This window comes from Megachile rotundata, chromosome 8 (assembly GCF_050947335.1).
Source record: "Megachile rotundata isolate GNS110a chromosome 8, iyMegRotu1, whole genome shotgun sequence".
Lineage (NCBI taxonomy): Eukaryota > Metazoa > Arthropoda > Insecta > Hymenoptera > Megachilidae > Megachile > Megachile rotundata.
In genome coordinates this window covers 17,428,937-17,448,783 of record NC_134990.1, presented here as the reverse complement: position 1 = coordinate 17,448,783, position 19,847 = coordinate 17,428,937, and the positions used below count along the sequence as shown (strand labels likewise).

At 37.8% G+C, this 19,847-nt stretch overlaps 3 protein-coding genes across 9 annotated transcripts in view; 2 read left to right on the top strand and 1 right to left on the bottom strand.

The window, feature by feature from the left end:
- The first annotated feature begins 10 nt into the window (after positions 1-10).
- On the top strand, positions 11-8,849 carry LOC100875517 (NACHT and WD repeat domain-containing protein 2). Of its 2 annotated transcripts, XM_076534679.1 has the most exons (23): positions 11-637; positions 693-781; positions 1,008-1,124; positions 1,196-1,399; positions 1,471-1,841; positions 1,902-2,343; positions 2,408-2,605; positions 2,726-2,865; positions 2,925-3,527; positions 3,594-3,699; positions 3,756-3,928; positions 3,990-4,209; positions 4,271-4,483; positions 4,612-4,813; positions 4,883-5,006; positions 5,071-5,643; positions 5,721-5,867; positions 5,942-6,147; positions 6,221-6,420; positions 6,483-6,652; positions 6,712-6,870; positions 6,932-7,121; positions 8,094-8,849. In XM_076534679.1, the coding sequence occupies exons 1-23, from the start codon at positions 535-537 to the stop codon at positions 8,238-8,240; spliced, it is 5,097 nt and encodes a 1,698-aa protein (XP_076390794.1). In that variant the 5' UTR covers positions 11-534; the 3' UTR covers positions 8,241-8,849. The 2 variants fall into 2 exon arrangements, with proteins under 2 accessions (XP_076390794.1, XP_076390793.1); XM_076534678.1 differs by lacking the exons at positions 11-637; positions 8,094-8,849 and having other exon boundaries at positions 698-781; positions 6,732-6,870; positions 6,932-7,064.
- Positions 8,318-10,627, bottom strand: LOC100876538 (protein LSM12). Its single transcript, XM_003702700.3, has 3 exons — positions 10,460-10,627; positions 9,554-9,930; positions 8,318-9,495 (listed from the first exon to the last, which is right to left on the bottom strand). Exons 1-3 carry the CDS (start codon positions 10,578-10,580, stop codon positions 9,400-9,402), a joined length of 594 nt encoding a protein of 197 aa, XP_003702748.1. The 5' UTR covers positions 10,581-10,627; the 3' UTR covers positions 8,318-9,399.
- A 759-nt stretch (positions 10,628-11,386) lies between these two features.
- LOC100880751 (QRFP-like peptide receptor) overlaps positions 11,387-19,847 on the top strand; it is a 36,855-nt gene continuing 28,394 nt past the window's right edge. For 3 of the 6 annotated variants that reach the window (XR_001095832.2, XM_012283957.2, XM_012283954.2), the window contains exons 1-2: positions 11,387-11,593; positions 19,356-19,745. Coding sequence is in view for 5 of the 6 variants with exons in the window: in XM_012283957.2 (XP_012139347.1) it covers positions 19,613-19,745 (133 nt within the window). In the remaining variant the exon portion in view is untranslated. Of the gene's footprint in view, positions 11,594-13,407; positions 13,539-18,509; positions 18,764-19,355; positions 19,746-19,847 lie in introns of those variants that run through there. The other 3 variants (XM_012283955.2, XM_076534280.1, XM_076534279.1) reach the window with 3 other exon arrangements.

Genomic DNA, 19,847 nt, shown 5'->3' with positions numbered 1-19,847 from the left:
CTGGTCCATTAGAAAACCTGCGTAAAATTGCAAAGAAAACATCACGTTAGTTTACTGGTGAAATTCGTGAAAGCAATTGTGCACAGAAAAATTAATTTCACTCGTCAGAATCACATAAAGGAACCTATATCGTTTTCCTGAAATCGATGAGATACCCTTTGACCTGAATAAACAATCCCTAGCAACCACGTAAATGCTCCTTCTTATAATCACCGTTTAAACCGAAGTACCAAAATAATTGCGCGTTTCATTAGCAATCATTTTTCCCTTAATATCTTCGCGAAGCTAATGGTTCAAATTTTTAAACGAAAGACAGAACGAGATCAACCAATTAAGTCGTATAGTTAGAAGGGGTGAAAGTTCGCGCAAAAATGGTAGTCACATATGAATATATATCCACACCCTATAAATGCTCACGAACTTCTGGACTCGATCTCAGTACCTCTGAAATGTTGCACGTGACCTGATGCAACTCAAATTCACCAGCGAAGAACTATTTTTAATAATCCGGAAAATAGATAAAAAGGAATAAAAATGGATGAAGCCGTGATCGATTCGATCTTCGCGGGATCTTTGAAGTCCCTCCCAGCTGTTAGCTCTAAAATCGTTCGAATATTCACAAGTTCCACTTTCACGGGTAAGTTTCCATTCTGAGTGTACATTTAAAAAAAATAATCATCCTTTTGATTCAGATACGGCGATGGAACGAAACACGTTAATGGCCCAATGTTACCCTAAGCTCAAAGATTATTGTAGGGAAAAACATGGATTAGAATTTCAGGTAATCAAAAAATGAATAGTTATAAAATATATATATGTATGAGAAGGATATCTGTATCGTACAAGCAGGATTAATCGACCTTGAAGAGAAAATTGATTTCCATCGTACCAGGTACCAAATCGTGGCACGAACGATAGTTTTCCGAACTTTCCTAAATTTCCTACTCGACGTAACAAATTACACCTGATGATATTCAATTAGGATTTCTACAAAATTATAATTACAGGTAGTTGATATGAGATGGGGTGTACGAGACGAAGCTACCGACGATCATATGACAACAGAATTGTGTATGAGAGAAATAGAAAATTGCCAAAGGCTCTCGATGGGCCCGAATTTCGTGGTACAAATCAAATTACAGCAGTACACCTTAGTACGATGACGAGAATACACAATATTTTTGTGAATTCATAGGTTTTCCTTGGGCAAAAGTATGGATATCGTCCTATACCGACCTACGTTCGAAGCTCTGAATTGGAAATGTTGCGAACGGAGCTGGAAAGTCAAGGAATGGATGTTAGTGTCTTAGATAAATGGTACAAGAAGGATAGCAATGCTGTACCAGCGACGAGTATCTTGCAACCTATATCGTCGATCTTGAAAAATTTTAATAACAAAGTAATCAAGTTCTCTTTTTACACGACACGAAAAATTGCAACATTTGAACATTAAATTTTTATGGAACTTAGAGAATACCGAAGTTGCAACAAGAGGATCAGGCTAAATGGTGGGACACCATGGTAAAGATGCAAAAACTGTTTAGAAAAGGTGCACAGTCTTTGTACAATGCAGGAAAGTTTGACAAGGATACGATGCACAATTATTTTATGTCAGTCACCGAAAGGGAAGTAATCAATGGTATCTTGAACGTGAAAAACACCAAGAATCACTGTCTGGCATACATACGATACATAAACAACATAAATCTTCAAAATCTGAGAAAAGCTAGTTTGTTCTTGGACATCGTCAATAGAAGTTTGGACAACGAAGCTTCTAAACTATTGGCCAACTTGAGGGACGAAAGACTTCCGGATAAAATCGAAAGCACAAATTTACAAAGGTAATACTTATGTTACAGAAGCCAATTACACGATTAATTTTTCTATTATATCTTACTCAGATACACGGTGGAATGGATTGGTCGAGAAGGTTTAGATCCAGAAACGCACAGCGAGTACCTTCAACATTTTATTACACACTTCTATCGAAACATAGTAAAACTCGTGGATCGTGCAATGAGAAAAGAAGACAGTTCGGCACAGGGGCAGATCATAACAGAAATTTTGCAACATTTACACGCTTGTAATAATTCGGTGAAGGTGTTTTATGGACGAGAAGATACCTTGGAGAACATCAAAGAGTACATGTTGGGAGACAGCGATAAACCCCTGGTTTTGTACGGAGAAGGTGGGTGCGGAAAGACGTCTTTGTTAGCGAAAAGTGCAGGATTGACGAGCAGCGTATGGCTTACCGGTAAAAAGCCAATTAACATAATTCGATTCCTTGGCACTACACCTGACAGCAGCGCTTTGACACCCACTCTGATTTCCATTTGCCAACAGGTATTTTTTTTTTATTACAATGTTTTACATTACACTCTCGCAATGGAGATATTTTCTGTCGTAGATCTCCTACAACTTTATGCTACCCTTTGAAGAGATCCCTGATGATTTAGTACCACTGACAGCCTATTTCAAATATTTACTCACTCTAGCTACCTCCGAACAACCGATTCTATTATTCCTGGATAGTGTCGATCAGTTAACTGGAGTGCAAGGGAATAAGTTATCGTGGTTACCTACTAGACTTCCGACAAATTGCAAGGTACAGAGTATATTGAAGGCTTCCTTTACGCCTTAGCTTCTTCGTGGGTTCTCCCTCTGTTCTCCTTTAATTATATCTAAAGTTCGCCTTGCGAACTAAAGGAAGTCAAATTCCTTTTAGATGATCTTGTCTTGCGCAGCGGAGGAATCGAATCCCGTAATATCTCGAGATTATCAATTATTACGAAGGATGATCGATACCGAGGAAAACTTCATCGAGGTCGTTGCCTTGGGCGAAGACCTGGCTATGGAAGTGATACGGTAAATTTATTAACGAGAAAATAATACTATCGAACTAATCTGGAAAGTAATTGTTGCAGAATGTGGATGAAAACAGCTCATAGAGATCTGAACAATTATCAATGGCGCTTGGTGGCGAACGCTATATCGAAGTGTTCCCTGCCGATTTTCGTAAAGCTCGTATTCGCAGAAATCTGCAGGTGGAGAAGTTACACGAAGCCAGCGGATACTCATCTGACGTGTACCGTGATGGATAGCATCATGATGCTGTTCGAAAGGATCGAAAAGCAACACGGAAAGATTTTGGTGTTTCATGCGTTGGCCTACATAACCGCTGCTAAGTCGGGATTATCGGAATCCGAACTGGAAGATCTGATTTCGTTGGACGACAAGGTGTTGGACGACGTGTACCAGTATCACTTGCCACCGGTTAGACGAATCCCACCGTTGCTTTGGACCAGAATACGTAACGATTTGCCCAATTATCTTAGCGAAAGAGAAGCCGATGGCGTCAGTGTCCTTAATTGGTACCACAGACAATTTAGAGACACCGCCAAGGAGAGATACTTCAAGAACATGAACATGGCAATGTATTTTCACTCGATGATCGCCGATTACTACCTTGGCATTTGGGGAGGTGGACGCCCTAAGCCCTTTAAGTACACCGAGATTCAAAGACATCGGTAAAAGATTGATCCTGACGTTAACAAGGAACTCTGAAGAATTTTCTCAGTACCGAATATTTGTAGATTTAATTTGGCGGACAAGGAAGGCGTGGCAGATAGAAAAGTACCCGAACAACCCCTGGCATTCTACTCGAAAGATGGCACGATTACCAGATATAATTTGAGAAAGGTAGACAGAGAAGTCTTTGTATCAGTTTCGATTTGATAAGCAATTTTTAATTTCAGTTTGGCGAATTACCCTTTCACTTGGTCAGATCGCGTCGTTTCAATGATCTCTTCGAAAACGTTTTGTTCAACTACGAATGGCTTCACGCCAAACTCAGTTCTTGTCCGCTGCAGGCAGTGCTATCAGATTTTGAAGACGCGTGCAATTTCATCGATAATCAGAGTATCGTCAGGTAATAATACCGTGACAAACAATCGTGACAGATTCTTATGAAGAAACATGATTGGTTGCAGAGAACTCATGCTAGTAGCCGACGCGCTCAGATTAGGCGGTGCAATCTTGGGTTCTCACCCGGACATGTTAGCACCTCAGCTGATCGGCCGATTGTTGCCAGAAATCGGGGGAAACGAGAACGTAAAAATGCTACTACGAGCGTGCGATAACGACGGCGCGAAAGATTCTGCTCTACTTCCTGTTTATCACTGTTTACATACTCCTGGTGGACCGCTTAAAGTAACTCGATAAACTTCCTCTATTAATCGAAATATCCTCTTAATCTGTGGATATCTTTCAGTATTCGCTGGAGGGACATCAATTCGCCGTATTTGGATTTTGTCTGACGTCCGATTACCGTTACGTGGTCTCGATATCCAACAGATTTATCACCTGGGATCTGAGCACCAGCGACATGACCAGGGATGTTAATCCTGGCGTAGAGGGAATTATGCAAAACTTGGTCCTGAGCCCTGATAACAGATACGCCGCTGCGTTTACGACCAATAATCAGGTGTTTAGAGATAGATCGGTACAGATTACCCTCGAAGCGCGAATTATGTTAACGCATTGAAATAGTCACTATTTCTTCGCGTTTAACGCAACAAAATTATTTCCAACGTTCAATAATTTCGAAAACAGAGCGTCGTGTTGAATACTCTGACCAGCGAGTTCGTCGTCCTCGATAATCCACTTCCAAACGAGGATCCAGTGTGCGGAGTTCACATGACGAATCAATTTTTCTTCGTCTATGGTAAATTAGGCTGGTGCAGATTCGACTTGCGAGGAAATTTATTGGAGACTCATACGAATCCTGAGGATTCGAATAAGTGGCCAATTTTATGTAAGTTATATTGTGAATATGAAAATGGTACGAGTAAATCTTTTTTTTAACCTGTATCTACCTTTAAAGGGGTGGAACATACGAATTTAGACGAATACAGAATAGTGTTCTGGTCAGGGAACATAGAGGAAACCAATATGTTGTTGCACACTTACAGGAAAAAAGGACTTCTAGAGCCCTTACGTTTTCACAGGTAAGATATCGAATTAATCCATCGTCAACTAATTATGAGCATTCTCTTCACAAAAATTGTATAGCGCCTTGGTAATGACCAACGATAAGAAAGTTTTGTACGCGTGTACAAGTAACGACGATTATCGAGTCACGAAATACACCATCGACGATACCTCTTCCGAATGGGAAAAGGCTTTCGACATGCCTAGAGCTTTCAACGATCACGTCGAGTACCTGTTGCAACTGAAACTGGACAGGGAAGAGGAAATGCTGCTGGCTACGAGTGCGAATGGTTTCGTCGTTTGGTTTTTGGAAAGCAAAAGCGATGCGTATGTTTTGATGCTGCCAAACGGAGTCAGGAACATCAGTACTAAGATGATGTGCTCGAATTCTATAATGATCAGTGGCACTAAGAATTACGCTGTTGCTGGTGTTAGAAAAAATTTATACGTTTGGAGTCTCGAAACAAGGGAGCTGGTAAAGACACTGGATGCTCATTTCGCGAGAATAATTCAACTCGAAGCACTGACTGTAGGAAACTGGAATAGCGTGGTAACGTCCAGTATCGACAGAAGCGTTAAAGTATGGAATATAAATAACATATTCGAACAGGTTCACGTAATAGACAGACACGAGTTGCAGATAGACATGATAAGGTATCCAATATTTCGTTACATTACTCCTCGAACGTGATTCGATCGTAATTGCTATGATTTTCCATTTGTATTAATAGCCTGGCAGAAGAATGTAATTTAGCAGCAACGGTAACCAGAGATTGCGTAGGTATTTGGGACTTGCAAACAGGAAAGTTGATTTCCAAATTAGCCGACAGTCCTTTGGGGGCAATCGTAACGCATGCCTGCATAACGCACGATGGCAGGTCACTAATTATGTTAATAAATTTTAAATTTATAACTCTGACAAGCAGGTGGAATAACTTGTTTCTCGTTTTAGATACATCGTTTCGATAGAATCAGGTAATGTATTAATATGGAACCGGATTACGGAGCAGGTGTTATTCAAGGAGGAGCAACAACACGTGAAACAACTGACACTGATCGAAAATTCATCCAAGTTTATGGCTGTTTCAAGACCTAAGAATCCTGTTGGAGTAGAAAATATGAAAACAACTGCTACACTTTTTATGAGAACGATACCTGGTACGCTAGTTATCAGCACAATGTTTCCGAATGATTTGATTACCGTAAATGTATCATAAATATCGATTAACAGATGGTACAACGACGTTCTCGTTGGAATATCCAGTCAGAAGTCAAACGAGTACTCCGTTTCGTAATATTGTAATTACTTCTGACAATTTGTATCTGATTGCACCAGCAGCTGATAAGGGCAACAGAGATTGCGTTATCATATATAATGCAAAAACAGGTGCATTAATAAATAAAATTCCCGTAAAGTTACCAGGATTTAAAGTAAGGACATTGCTTAAATATTGCATGGTGATGCTTCTATTATATATTAAATGTTTTATTAGGATATTTTGTGCATCACTCCAATGCCAAATAAACCACAATGGGTGGGGGTTATTGGATCCGATAAGGGTATTATTTTGGACATAAATAAGAAGAAAATTATCCGAACAATACCAAAATGGAGTGGAAACATCAGCAAAGATGGAAAATATACCTTATATGCACCTAGCAGGTAGATTTCAGTATGTGAAATAATTAGACAAAATGTTTACAGTTATGTTTATATAACAGGGGAGGTTTGGAACTTTTAGAGCTAAAGAAAGGTACCACGGTAAAGACCTACATTCCAAAGGTAGCAGAAGGTGTATTTACTGTAATATCAATGTTCAATCGTACAGATGAATATGTTCTATATTACCATAGTGGAAGAAAAACTATAAGAGTGTTCAGGTAAACATGTGTGAAATTAACGAACATAAAATATGTGAATTCCATACTTTTTTGCTTATAGATCATCAGACTGCAAGATGATAGCAAACTATAGGGTTCAGGCAGAACTTAGCGCGATAGACAGCACCTACGATGGTAAAAGTATTGTTTTAGGAACAGTAGATGGGTGCGTGTCTGTTTTAGTCATAGCAGATCCTAAAAAGGAGAAGATGAAAGAGTATATAGCAAACTTACCATCCCGTGATGAAGATGTAAGTAAACAATTGCTTATAATACTCTGTTAGTAAACAAAATACAAATGATCCTAGATATTGTAGAAACGATACACAGGAGAACTATCTTATAATTCTTATGGAATTTAATCTATACTCTTTTTATAATCAAATCCTATGAACAAAATTTCGATTTGATTTGTCTAGCACAAATAGTTTGGACGTAATTCTGTCACTGATTTGTCAACTATCAAAATAGGTTAGGATAAACACTTGCCGCATTGTCGTATAAAAAATACATAAAAATTACTATCAAGCTTCATAAACCAACTATGCTTAACGAGCAAATTTAGTAGAACTCAGCACATTTTACAACATATTTTTCATTATTGTTTTTGCCAAAATTTTAATCATAAGAATGTCCCGCTCAAACATGAAACTCGATGTAGTTTTTACGTCCAGGCCGGTACGATGTAAAACAAACAGTAAAAAATATCTTTTTCTCGGTAAGATCGATTAAAATTACCTTAGTTCGTTTGGCTAGAAAAAATAGAAAATTATACACACACCACGAGTACAGCCCAACAAACCAAAACGTTCACTCAAAACACTCAACCACGATATTCTTTCTTTCTTACTTTATCCTTTGGCCTAGGGAAACGAGAGCATCGAATTTAGTTAAGTTTCGTACCAACCGTTGCTAACAAGGAATACTGTCGCGATGCGTTTTATTTTACTAGATGCATCATGATTTCATTGGTCACTTATAATAAAACGTTGACCGTATAAATTTCTCATTTTTTATTCATAAAAATTAGATTTAACGATATTAATTTCATTTTGGTCTGTAAGTGATCGATTTGGAAATTACATTTATAGATTGTTGAAAGCTATAACGGGTTCAATGCATTACACATTATTGTAACTTCTAAATTTTGTTTAATAATATAAAAATTTATTCAGTATCTGTAATTGAGAATAAAAATTAAAATGATTTTATTACTTTTCCAGTGGAAAAGGAAAACTGAAAAACAACGAGCAACTATTAAATTCAAAGCTGCTGCTCGAATTGCTCGTGTAACGCACGAGTTGAATGCGATCATAAGGAATTCAAATGTTGCAGAAACAATCGAAGAAGTAGATGAAAATATTGAATAAAGATTATGGTTATTATGTAGAAAACCTTTTCCTGGTTAAAAGAATAATGTAGGTATAATAAATGTAAAATTGCAATGTTAGAATTTATATTACATTTATTTGTGTCTTTTAGTGTAATTAATTTTTATAATCTTTTTTTCTTTCTCTTACATTTTTTCTCCGCGTTCAAAAAGTAAAGGGCACGAGACGAATTCCGTGTTTCGTCGATGCAAGACGGATACCCTTGCATAAATCAAGTCATTGTTTCTTTAAATAACAATTGTGTAGCTTGTTCTATGCAAGGGAATATGTCCTTTATCATCTTGCAACGACATTAATTTAATAACTGAAGACGTCTCGTGCCGACGCAGGCGTGATCAAGTATTGAACGTTTATATTTTTCGTTTTTTCTTTGTTTGTTTACAAATTTGACGCACTCGAAATTACTATGATGAGTGATTTAAAAGAAATGGTATTACAGTTTACGAATGAACGTAAGATTTCAGTCAATATTGAAATCGGATGATTCGCGTATGAAAATTTTCGTTGATCGTTTGTTGTTTTGTCATTTACGGTATTAGTTAAAAAGGTTGAACCGTTTCATACGGGCTTAAATCATACCACGATGACCGATTTGTATTTTAAAAACCTGATACTTGTATGGCGATAGAATCATGCTACCATCTTGTATATCAGTGATCTGTAAACAACTATTAAACGTATTTTGTAACAATGTTAAACTAAACTAAAACACACCTGCATCAGAGCACATGTACGAACAATAGTTCCAGCAGAACATAAGGTTGTATGGCAGCTTAGATAAAATAAACAGCGTCCTTCGTCGAAGACTTTATGCTCTGTGTTAAAAATCGAGTACGGTGTGTTTCGTTTCTTTACAAAATGCTGCTCATACAATACAATCAATGTATTTGGTATTCGTTTTGAATTTCGATAATCCGTTAGCATTTTCTTTCCACGAAATGCTCTTTTATCGAAACAAATTGAATTTAATCTACGACGCTGATTTTCAAGGTAGGCTTATCTAATAGTTCTGCAATGGTTTTTTGTTACTTTTTTTTGTTTTGTATCTCATTATCGTCGTTTCCTACGTTTCTTCAAAGACTGGAACTTCCGTGAAAGCATGGTAGCTTTATTTGTGATATAGTGCCTTTTTGAACTTTTATTGCATCGCGCCTCCTTTTTGCTTTTGTTGTTGCTGTTGTTCTCGCTGTTGTGCTTGCGCGGACGCTTCCGTATCTTTAATGTGTTTCTCCACCTAAAAATGTACGTATTATAGTACACTGTAATCTTACAATCTCAAAATATATGCTTACCACTTTCTTTACATGTTTGTACGCTCCTGACTCTGCATTTCCATGAACATTGTCCACTTTGTACGGCGGTCTAATCGTGACATTGTCAAATACAACAATATTGGCACCATTCCACGTGATTTCTGGAATGGTCTTTGATATTGTATTGAAGAGTTTCTGTCCTTCTGGAGATACTCCGGCCTGCAGAGCCATTACCAGTTTTTTTTTCTCTTCAATTTGATTACGTACTCTTCTGTTTAGTTTTTGCAAATTAAGGCTTTGTGGTGGTTCACTAGTTGTAGGACTAACTTCCCGCTTAACTTGGACCTCGGATACCAAGGATAAATTTACTATGTGTACATCGTTTAATGTTGGTGCACCACTAGATGACGGACATTCTAATTGTAATTAGTTAAGGAATCATGTCTACCATGAAATAGCAAAATAATATATACTTTATTCGACAAACGTTCCCGTTATAAGAATTAGCTTGAAAATACATTCTCAGGTTATAAGCATGGCGTTTAGAAGAGGTCTTTTATTGGATTAGAAACGCGCGTGTTCGCGATTTTTTCAAGGAACAACAGAGAAAGTGTTCCCGTACGTCGTGAAAATTTGGCCGTGAATGAATAGGTTGAACAATAAAAGCAACGGAAAATCCAGCATGGTTGATTAAATGACGAAACTAACCTGACTTCGTGCAGTTGATTAGATGATCACTAAATAATTGACAAGCGTTTTTATACGCTCCTCGTAAAAAATTGCAAAATACAACTTCATGCTTGTATATTAAAATTAATGAAAGCTATCGCGAATACGTCGAAAGTTATTTACACTGCGGCAATGTTAAACGAGTTACGGATGAGCTGAATACATGTATTCGTCGGGAAGGGCGATACTTTGAGGGAATTTACGAGAAAAGGATACTTAGGATCAGCATTTTAGTTTGTGGATCGAACGCTAACACCTCGCCTTCGATCTCCTCCTTGTAACAGGTTTTACAGGCCACCGTACTCCCAATGCTGAAACAATCGTTCGCGCCGGCCATTTTTCACTACGAACTCTAAACCGCGGACTCTGTATCGCCATCTGTTCTGATTTCAAATGTCCCTCAAAATTTGTACAATTTGCGCCCTCCTTGGTGAATAACTTAGAACTCAAATTCTTTTGAATTTAAATCAGTCTATTCGAAGAATAAAATTCAACATTATATTATTAGAAAGTACAAGCTGATCTTAATAGTCGCAAACAAGACAAGAAGAGTTGAGGCAATAATTTATTTTCTTGTTATGGTATTAGATTAAAATTAAAACTATGGAAAACGACAGACGTACCCTTCGGTAAAGAGGTTTCCTCTTCAGACAAATTTTGAGTCAAATATAATAAATAATGGAGTAAAGGAATTGGAAGGATATAAATTTTGATAATAAATTTATCTATCAAAAGTGCAGAACTATGTTCCAAGAGGCAACAACATTTATATATATTAAATAGCTTTTAATAATTTTCGATTTATTGTTCTCTTATTAATAATTATTTGACAATTGCTTTCTTATACGTATAAAGATAATTAATAAAATTTCATCTTTAGACAAATGGAATTAAGGTAAATTGAAGACACGTATATAAATGAATCAAATTATAAAAGATTATTATTGCGAGTAAAATTTATTACCTTCAAACAATTACATTCATCTTTTATTAATTTCACTGGCTTTTATATTGCGTGGTGCATGGTTCAAGCATTGCGAATAATTTCGGCTGCCTTCGTACGGTGTTCGTAATCCTTCGGTCGTGTCCGGGGTACATCGGAGGGAATCGGCTTGGCGGGTAGTTTCACGATCGCGTGGCTTCTGTCCGGCTTCCAGTCTATAGATTTCGCTCCGTCGTGATACGTCGTAACGCGTGTGTTGTCAAATTTTCAAAATTTTTTTTTAATAATTAATTAAGTGACATTATTTGTGAGTGTTTCTACTTTCCCCAGTTCATCAGCATGGACATGTACACGATGGTTGAGGGTGATGCTCATCTTTTCATCAGTTCTTCAGAATTCTTCTCAGGGTAAGTTAACTATATTTTTTGTTGCGTAGTTTATATATTTTTATATATAAGTAAATATCATATCAGAACTCATACATAATTTGATTAATAATGTAAAATATCGATGATTAAATTGCTGTCAACGCGTTTTAATATATTTTGAGGATAGAAGTAGGTTGATTTGTAGACTCAGTTCATTTCATTTAACTGTTCGTACGGAAAGGGGATTAGGATCATAATTTCACGGTAAAGTTATTCTGTTTTATGAAACACCTCCCCTGAAGTTTAGTCTGAAATATGTCGTGATGACGCTTTTTGTCGGTAAAAAGCTTTTCAGCCAAGATTATTAATCTCACAGTGTCTTATCCGGATTAACGGACGCATGAGATATTGTATTAATTAAATTAATGTTTAAAACGCTACATTATTGGCGGCCATTTTGACACATTAGACGTCACCGTAAGACATGTTTGAACACGTTACTTTTCTTTTTCTGAAAAGACATATGTTGTTAATAAATTTTTAAGGAAATTAGTTTTTAATTTTAATTCCAGATTCTTGTATGTTTGACATAAGATATTCTGTTCTATCTCGTTGAAATATATTTAATATTCGAAAGTATAGAACTCTAGTGCAAACAGTTTCCAAATTATATTAAATTACCGAATTATGCGTCCGTTAGATTTTTGCATTTTAAATTACAACGTAATGTTATTTTCATGTTGCGGGACGAAATAAACGTTGTGAAACGCGTTATTCGGTTGAAGTTCTCAAAGTTTAAGATCGTTGCATCGTGGAGAGCGTGCTTCTTTCTTAGAGTTCGTAACGATGCTCGAGGCGAAACATCAACTAGAACTTTCGAAAACTGTAAGGCGGTTGGTACTGTTCCGAACAACAGTAGCCGCCGATCGAGGGTGTCGAAATGTAAATAATATGACGCGGTGTTATAGTAGCTCCTTAATGACCTGATTGTAATTTTACCAGCTCAGTTTTTGTCTAGTGATCGATACGTTTGTGTTCAGAATTATGTGCATGCATATCTTGTCTATGTTTTCTGACGCTAGTTATGCACCTCGGATTACGAAATGCATACAAAGCACCAGCATACGTTATTCTGCTAAACTTTGTAGAAGTTCAGGAATAATTTATGTACCTCGTATCAAGAACGTTGCAGTTGTTTGTTTAAACTAGAATTTGTTGTTTGTAAAAAAAAGCTCAGATACGTTTGTGCTCGTTTTCTGGCACTGAACAGGCTTGATTGAAATTGTTTCGGAGCTTTTACCTTCGGGAAAAATTCGCAGCTTTGTCGTCTTTTCCACGTGGGACGAGTCGTGAAAAATTGTTCCGCCGATAGATTCATCCGATAAAGTTCGATTGGCTGTAACGTGGATTTTCACGCTGATATTGGAAATTTTCGTACGCTTCAAACGATATAAAAAATTTGACCGATAATCAATCGACCAATTTTCGCATAATAAAATTCCTATAAAAAGTATTATGCTTTGTAACTTGTGCAACAAGAAAATCAAGTACGAATATCGTGTATTTTTACGACAAAATGATTGTCCGTGACTTTGTAGCTATTTTATTTCATTTTGAATTTTCTCTACATAAAACATTGCGAAGATCTTTAATGAATTCTATAGCCATCGTTAATCTGCATGAAACAACAGGCATTCGTGTACGTTTGTTCGATAACGCGAAACGCCCGCATCTTTGGCCATGAATTTTCGAGTTCGATTAGATCGTAGTCATTGAGAATCGCAGGCCCGTGTGTTCGTAAATTCGACCGAAAAATATCCGGGACCATTTAACTATGTGAGCATTCGATAAATGGGAAAATAATGTATATCACGGAACAACGATTCTATTTGCCTAGTTTCATCGATTGGAATCAATTACCGTGCCACGTGGATTTCAAATTCTACGAGGAACGTTCAGAAGCTTATTAAAACATCGTAATAAGGTTATTACTCATTGTACATTTGTCTCAAAGTTAATTAAAAAGTTGTACTCGTACCGATACAATCATTCGTTTTCTTACGTGCAATTTTAACACGAAGTCTTGCATTTACGAACCACCACCTTCTCTCGTTAATCCGCTTGCACAAAAGTTCAACCGGATAAGGTGGGTATTGTTTTGGGAGCGACGTTCATCCTCTTAGTACGCGGAACAATTAAAGGATTATTGTATAGTCGAAATTAGCGAATGTCTCATTTTACATGCATTAGCGGTGGTAAATTAGAAAGTTTAGAACAGGAAGACAAGGCTCGTTAAAATGCTATTTATTGAAGGACGTAAAAGATTTGTGTCGAACTTCGATTTTTCGTGGTTTCGTCTCGTGAAAACGTAGACGTTATTTACGATTTGCTCGTTCATTTAAACACGTTTTTTTCAGTGGCCGATGTCGGTAAACACAATTAGAGCAGGAACGATTGTCCGTGTCACGTGTTTATAGATAGACTCCGCTTATTTGTGTGTATAGGAGTATGGGATACGATCCGGCGAGCATAAATCAGTAGGACGTTCGTATTGCACTATTGTGCGGCCATCTTTTAGCTATACAGTAGAACTAGGCCAAACTGGGTTCATTTTCGTGTCTGCTATTTCAATCCGTGCAAACAATTTTTTCCTTTAAAGTTTCTTTCGCTTAAAACTCTGTGCAACATATTTTTTCTTTGCAAGGAAAGTTCATAAACTCTGTTTCCTTCTGTTTGTATTTACACATTCCGTGTTTTTCGATTCGCAATCCGCATAGAATAAATATTGTATTCCAGAATCGTTCGTTATCGAATTCACTTCATTTTACCACTGGCGTGTTCCTATGAACTTTTTTATTGGGCGGATCAGTCTTGTTAAAAATTTAAAACGATCAGATTTCACAGGAAGAAGGCTAGCTCGTATTTTGGGGGATCAGTGCCACTTTGACCTCTACCTAGCTACGTCGATGGAAGTTGCTGAATATTCGTAGTAGACTTTGTACATGAAAGAGAGAATTATGTTCGCTGCATATATTTTCGAGTCGAGAATGATTTACAATAGAGAAAGGTAGTAGTTTGACGAAGTATCGTCGAAAATGAACTCGCGTTTGAAGTAGCGCAGGGCCGACTTAGCTACGTCCTATAAATACTAACTTATTGCGAACACGTGCCACTTGTTTAGACGCATAAATTATGTTCCGTTATCAAACTTTGATGTACCGGCAAATTAAGTTTATGCGAAAATTACTTGCGTGCTTCATTTCTAATTTTGTTAGACGTGTCTTTGAAGTTTCATTTATGGCCATTGTTTCGGTCCATATTTTGGTTAATTCTCGGGCTAATTGTGCCTTAACTACGGTGCAAATTTCACAAGTTTTCCCCACTCGATATTTTGCTTGTCGTCACAAAATTCATCGAAAACAGCGCTGCTGTTACGAAGAAACGTAATTTATTATTTTCGGATATTTTGTTTCTCCTATTATATTTTGGAAAATCAATGATAAGCTCTCGTAGGAGTTTGCGTATTTTTCTTCAAAACTACGAATTCCGCAGTGAAGGAAAAATTCGCATGACGTGGCAATACTTTATTCGAATAGTACTCACTTTGATTAAGCTCCGTTATTCGTTAAAGAGTGACAAAATTCTACAAATACGAAACTGATAACCTCACGAATTTGTCAATTTAATAGATAACGCATTAGAATTAGTTTCCTCCAATATCCTCTAAATTAGTTGAATTTTTCGCTATAAGTTTTATCTAGAGGTGTAGATGCGTAGCAAGAAAAGCGGAAAACGAAGTTTTACTATGGTATATTATGTAACGCGATTTCCTTATCAGCGACACGAATAAATGTTGCTCGAGTAATTTTTATAATGGTTCGAACAACACGAGATAGTATGATAAGAAAAATTGTTTAGTTTTACATAAATAACGTTTCAAAATTATAATGTTCATTGATCGATTGGAAACTCGTGATCGTTTGTCGAAGTCACGAAGTCATTATTCGCAACAAGCGTCGTTATGCCGGTCGACCGTTGTCATCGAAAATTCATATCGCGGCCAAAAATTCGGTGTTTGTTGGCAAAAAGCCCGCATGGTTTGCTATCGCGATCGACAGTGGCGTATTTTCGGGGTAAAGAAGGTCCATTTCTCTTTCGACTTGTTTTCTTAATATCTAAGTAAAGCAATCTTTAACACAATTTTTTTCCGACCAAATTATGTTTATTGCATCTTGATTCTACATGGATTCATTAGAGTATATAGATTAACGAAACGAACGAAAAGATGGCGTCAGAATTTAAAAATAAAGCGACATATTCGTTCGAAAGAAAATAATGAAAAAACAGGGAGAAAAATAAATAGACGGAGATACATTAAATGAGAGGAGAGTGAACTCAGAGTTTTTTTATAAACTGAAAGCACGGTCAATATGACGGTGAAGTCTGGAAATAGATTCGAACTTCCTCGCCAATGTTTCGCTTTGTTTCACGTTAAAATCGCTATCCGATACAACAATGGAAAATCAATTAATCCGTCCATAATTTTCATGCTGATTTTGCTATCTTCCATTTTGGAAGATAGGAAGCTTGGCGCATTGAAACTAACGTCCACGATCGCGAAATTCGGGCAGATTTTGGGATTTGATAGTTATTAGCGCGTGGGAACTGACAAGGTTGCGTAAAAGGGATCTTCGTTAATCCTGTCTTAATTGCTTTTCGAACTTTCTCCGATCAACTTTAATCCTTAATTATCGGGATTCGTACCTATTTCCTGCTTTGACCGCGTCGAATAGTCTCGCTTATCGATCATCGCTAAATAAAATGACTTTGCAGAGTTCGATCTATAGATCTCTGCACGCGTTGTTTCGTGACTTCTGCGAGTTGGGACGCGTCGGCGATTACCTTTATTATCGCGCTTTAATCTCGCTATTAGGGACCCACAACACAGCTGTTCCATTTAAAATGTTTCAATCGAAACGGTATAAAATCGTTCGACAGCCGAACGTGATTTACGAAGTTGACATTTCGCTACGGAAAACACGAACCTTTCGAGTGTCGAACGAAAGTTTGTTGCGCCATTATGTCGAGCATCTGTGTACGCAAAACGCTGTCGTTAGCGGTAAAGGGCAAGGAATCTAGAAAAGCGACGTGAGCGAAATAAATTTCCGTTGTTTCTAGTGTTCCGCGCTTTTCTTTCGAAACGCTGACTTTAGCAGTGGGAATATGTAACGAGATTCGCTGTATTTTCGTAACGTTGACGCCAAGCTCGAAAATATTATTCCTTTATCATCTTCGGGGCTGTATCTTTTGGATATTCGAAGCGTATCCGACAGGACTGAATTTATGTCTCGCGTGGAAGCCCGAAGGCTGTTTCCAAAGAGCCTGATTTACAGCTCGCGATTCTAATTGCGGAAATTATAGCCGAGGAATTTCGATGCAAGATTTCCTTTGAGTAGGTACGATTAGTTTATTTAAGAAAATATTATAAAGCTCATCTCCTCTTAGCTAGGGATCGTTTGAAACTCGATCAGACCGATTGCCATCGAATTTGGTTATGCGATTGGTTGTGCGTAACGTTAATTCAAAATTTAATCGAACTAACACAATATTGCTTGGGAACTGAATTATTTGTACGTATCTACAACACATAATTTGGATAGAAAATGTTGTCTGAACGCGTTCAAGAATTAATTTTTGGTACTTTGAAGTAGAAGCAGGATTTACGTTCTTCGATGTAGTCTGGAAATCGAAACTGCTCTTATGTTAACAGCTCAACGATACATCGTAAAATGTTTCTTTTTCGCCCACACACGCGGGCAGAGATCGAACTTCGGCGTGGCTATCGAATTATTTATATAGTTTTTTTTACGTACTAGTTTTCAGCGAAAGTGGCAAAATCGCGTACATCTTTCCGCGTTAAAAGTACTTAAATAGGTTTATTTCGTCGCGAAACGTTCGTTAGAAGCTTTCAAAACGAAAGAGATAGATAAGATAACGAGTGCATTAAACAAGAATTTTCTTAGTCTGAATAGAATATTTTCTCAACGTTCCACGGAGGAGTATCGTGCAAATGTAATTGGTTTTATTTCCGTTCTTGGTCGTTCTATGCCTAATTTCGTCGAACTTGACACGAAACTGCGACACGGTTGTAATTAGCGACTCGTGAAGGAGCTGTCTAGTTGCACCGATACTTAAACCGGATTTACGCGAAGTAATTATGTCAGAATTAGAGCGCAGCCAGACTCGGATCGTTTAGCAAATGAGATTTCCTTGTCGTAAGTTACGGTTGGTTGAAATTTTGGGAAGACCACGTAACATCTCGTAAGCTTGTTTGGGAATTGAATGTCGTTTAACGACACTTTGGACATTCGGTTTATTAGGTATAGGCTTCGAAGTACGGTACGGATGAAATACCGTCTGTTAAACTGTACTTTTATCGACTCTCAAAGTCCAACACTCCTTCTGTGCACTCGTGGAGACCGGAGAACGGAATTGATAGAATCTCTCGAGTTTGTCGAGCGTTTGCTTCCAGTCACGTGGTCACGGAGGGTCAATAGAGCTTTATTTCGGGATGAGGGAATCCTCTATTAATGAATCACGGCTTCAATATATCACACGTCCGCTACGATCTTAACCGGTTCGCCTCGACCATGGATTCGTCACGTTTCCCCTAACCAGATGAGATCCTTGATTATTCGATCGATGACCGATGTTCGAGGAAGCGTTGTAATTATTTAAAATTCGATAGTCTCCTCGATTTCAATTTTTCATTCGGTGTTTGGAATTTCCTGCAGGTTTCCTTGGAATTATTTTCATTAAAGATCTTAAGTTACTCGCGCGTCGGAGTCCCGCGGTGCTCTCTTTCGAGAATCCCCGAAAAAATGGAGTTTCATACGGTTACTTGGAGAAGCGAATTCAAGAAAACAGATAGAACGAATCTCGATTGGCAATCAGGTTTAATGAAGCACGTAAACGGGGTCATGGTTGTGTAACGCGATGCGCTTGCGTCTTTTGATGATTTTAGCAGGTTTGCCTTAGTAAAAGCTCGACATGTTTTCAATACCGTGGAAAAACCTTGAAACCGGGTAGATCCTCGCGAGTATCGTGCTGTAGTCTTTTTAAACGAAGCCGAGACCTTCGACGTCGAAAGAAAAGAAAATGCTGAGCACCGTGAAAAAGCTTCGTTCTTTTCTTCTCCTAAAGTGTAAAGTAAGTATGTATTTAGTCGGTTCAAATCGGATAACTCTTAAATCTTTCGCAGTTTCCGCCATTAATTCCATCTTAGAAATTTCCCGAAAACTTTACAGCTTTCTGTGCGCAGTTGCGAGTCCGTGTCGAAAATATAGAACGTTCTCTTTCAAATTACATGCAAATGGAAAATTACCTCCAATAATCTCATCAGTTACTGATATCGAACGATTTGGAAGATGAGTCCTCGATGTATTTTCATTGGTCTAACAGGGTTGAAGCTTTTGCAAAGATCCTAATCCCGTTGATTCGAGTGGAATCCTTCATGTTTCGAGAGATCGCGTCAAAAGCAATTTTCATACGAGCAAATTATACACAGTGGTCATTAGTATGAGTCAGTGCTACGCGCATAGTTTGTGTATCTAAGCGGATACTGATCGTGCATTTCGTATCTTTGAAACAGCACACTAGGCTTTATATTAGCATAAAAAACATTTTCATTAGTCGAATTGCGGAACTCCATTGTTTGTACTTTAGAGTACGAACTCTAAAGAAAAAAAGAAATTAATCTCCAGTGTATCCTTTTTTCTGACGCTGATTTTTTTCTGTGCAGGATCACAATCGCGCGTTACGGTGTTTAAGAACGGTGCAGAGAGAAGTATGCGAAAAAGATCGATAATCGAGGAGCACCCGAACGTTTCTCGACGCGAACTCATCGGCGGACAAGGAATTCTTTCGAGGGTCCGAAAGTTCGCAAATTGCGGACGCAGTTAAGCGAAACTCGCAGGGGTATGCGATGGAAAACATGGTCGCAAATGGCCGACAAGTGGTTGCAACCAAAGTGTCGCCGTTAAGAAGTTAATCGCAGTCATGTCGAACGAGACTAACGCGACGGACGATTTTCTCGACTACGACATCAACGAGTCGTTCAGCTTCTTCGACTGGACGGAATTGGCACCCACGCTAGTCGTCTACTCCCTCACATTTTTCCTCGGTTTGATCGGTGAGAGAATAAATGAAATTTTTTATTTTGTTGCGGTACCGAAATAGATTAACGAACGAAGGGACGCGTGAAATTTAAATTCGCAATATCTCAGTTATATTA

What these genes read in the sequence shown, in the direction of transcription:
- LOC100876538 (XM_003702700.3), bottom strand. Translation starts at nt 10,580, where the DNA reads ATGGCCGGCGCGAACGATTGTTTCAGCATTGGGAGTACGGTGGCCTGT. An exon ending in AACTAAAATGCTGATCCTAA is followed by an intron (nt 9,931 to 10,459) that starts GTATCCTTTTCT and finishes AATTACAATTAG; the next exon opens with AATGTCCGTCATCTAGTGGT. An exon ending in ACAAACATGTAAAGAAAGTG is followed by an intron (nt 9,496 to 9,553) that starts GTAAGCATATAT and finishes GTACATTTTTAG; the next exon opens with GTGGAGAAACACATTAAAGA.
- LOC100875517 (XM_076534679.1), top strand. Translation starts at nt 535, where the DNA reads ATGGATGAAGCCGTGATCGATTCGATCTTCGCGGGATCTTTGAAGTCC. An exon ending in CTGGCTATGGAAGTGATACG is followed by an intron (nt 2,866 to 2,924) that starts GTAAATTTATTA and finishes TAATTGTTGCAG; the next exon opens with AATGTGGATGAAAACAGCTC. An exon ending in ACCGAGATTCAAAGACATCG is followed by an intron (nt 3,528 to 3,593) that starts GTAAAAGATTGA and finishes GAATATTTGTAG; the next exon opens with ATTTAATTTGGCGGACAAGG.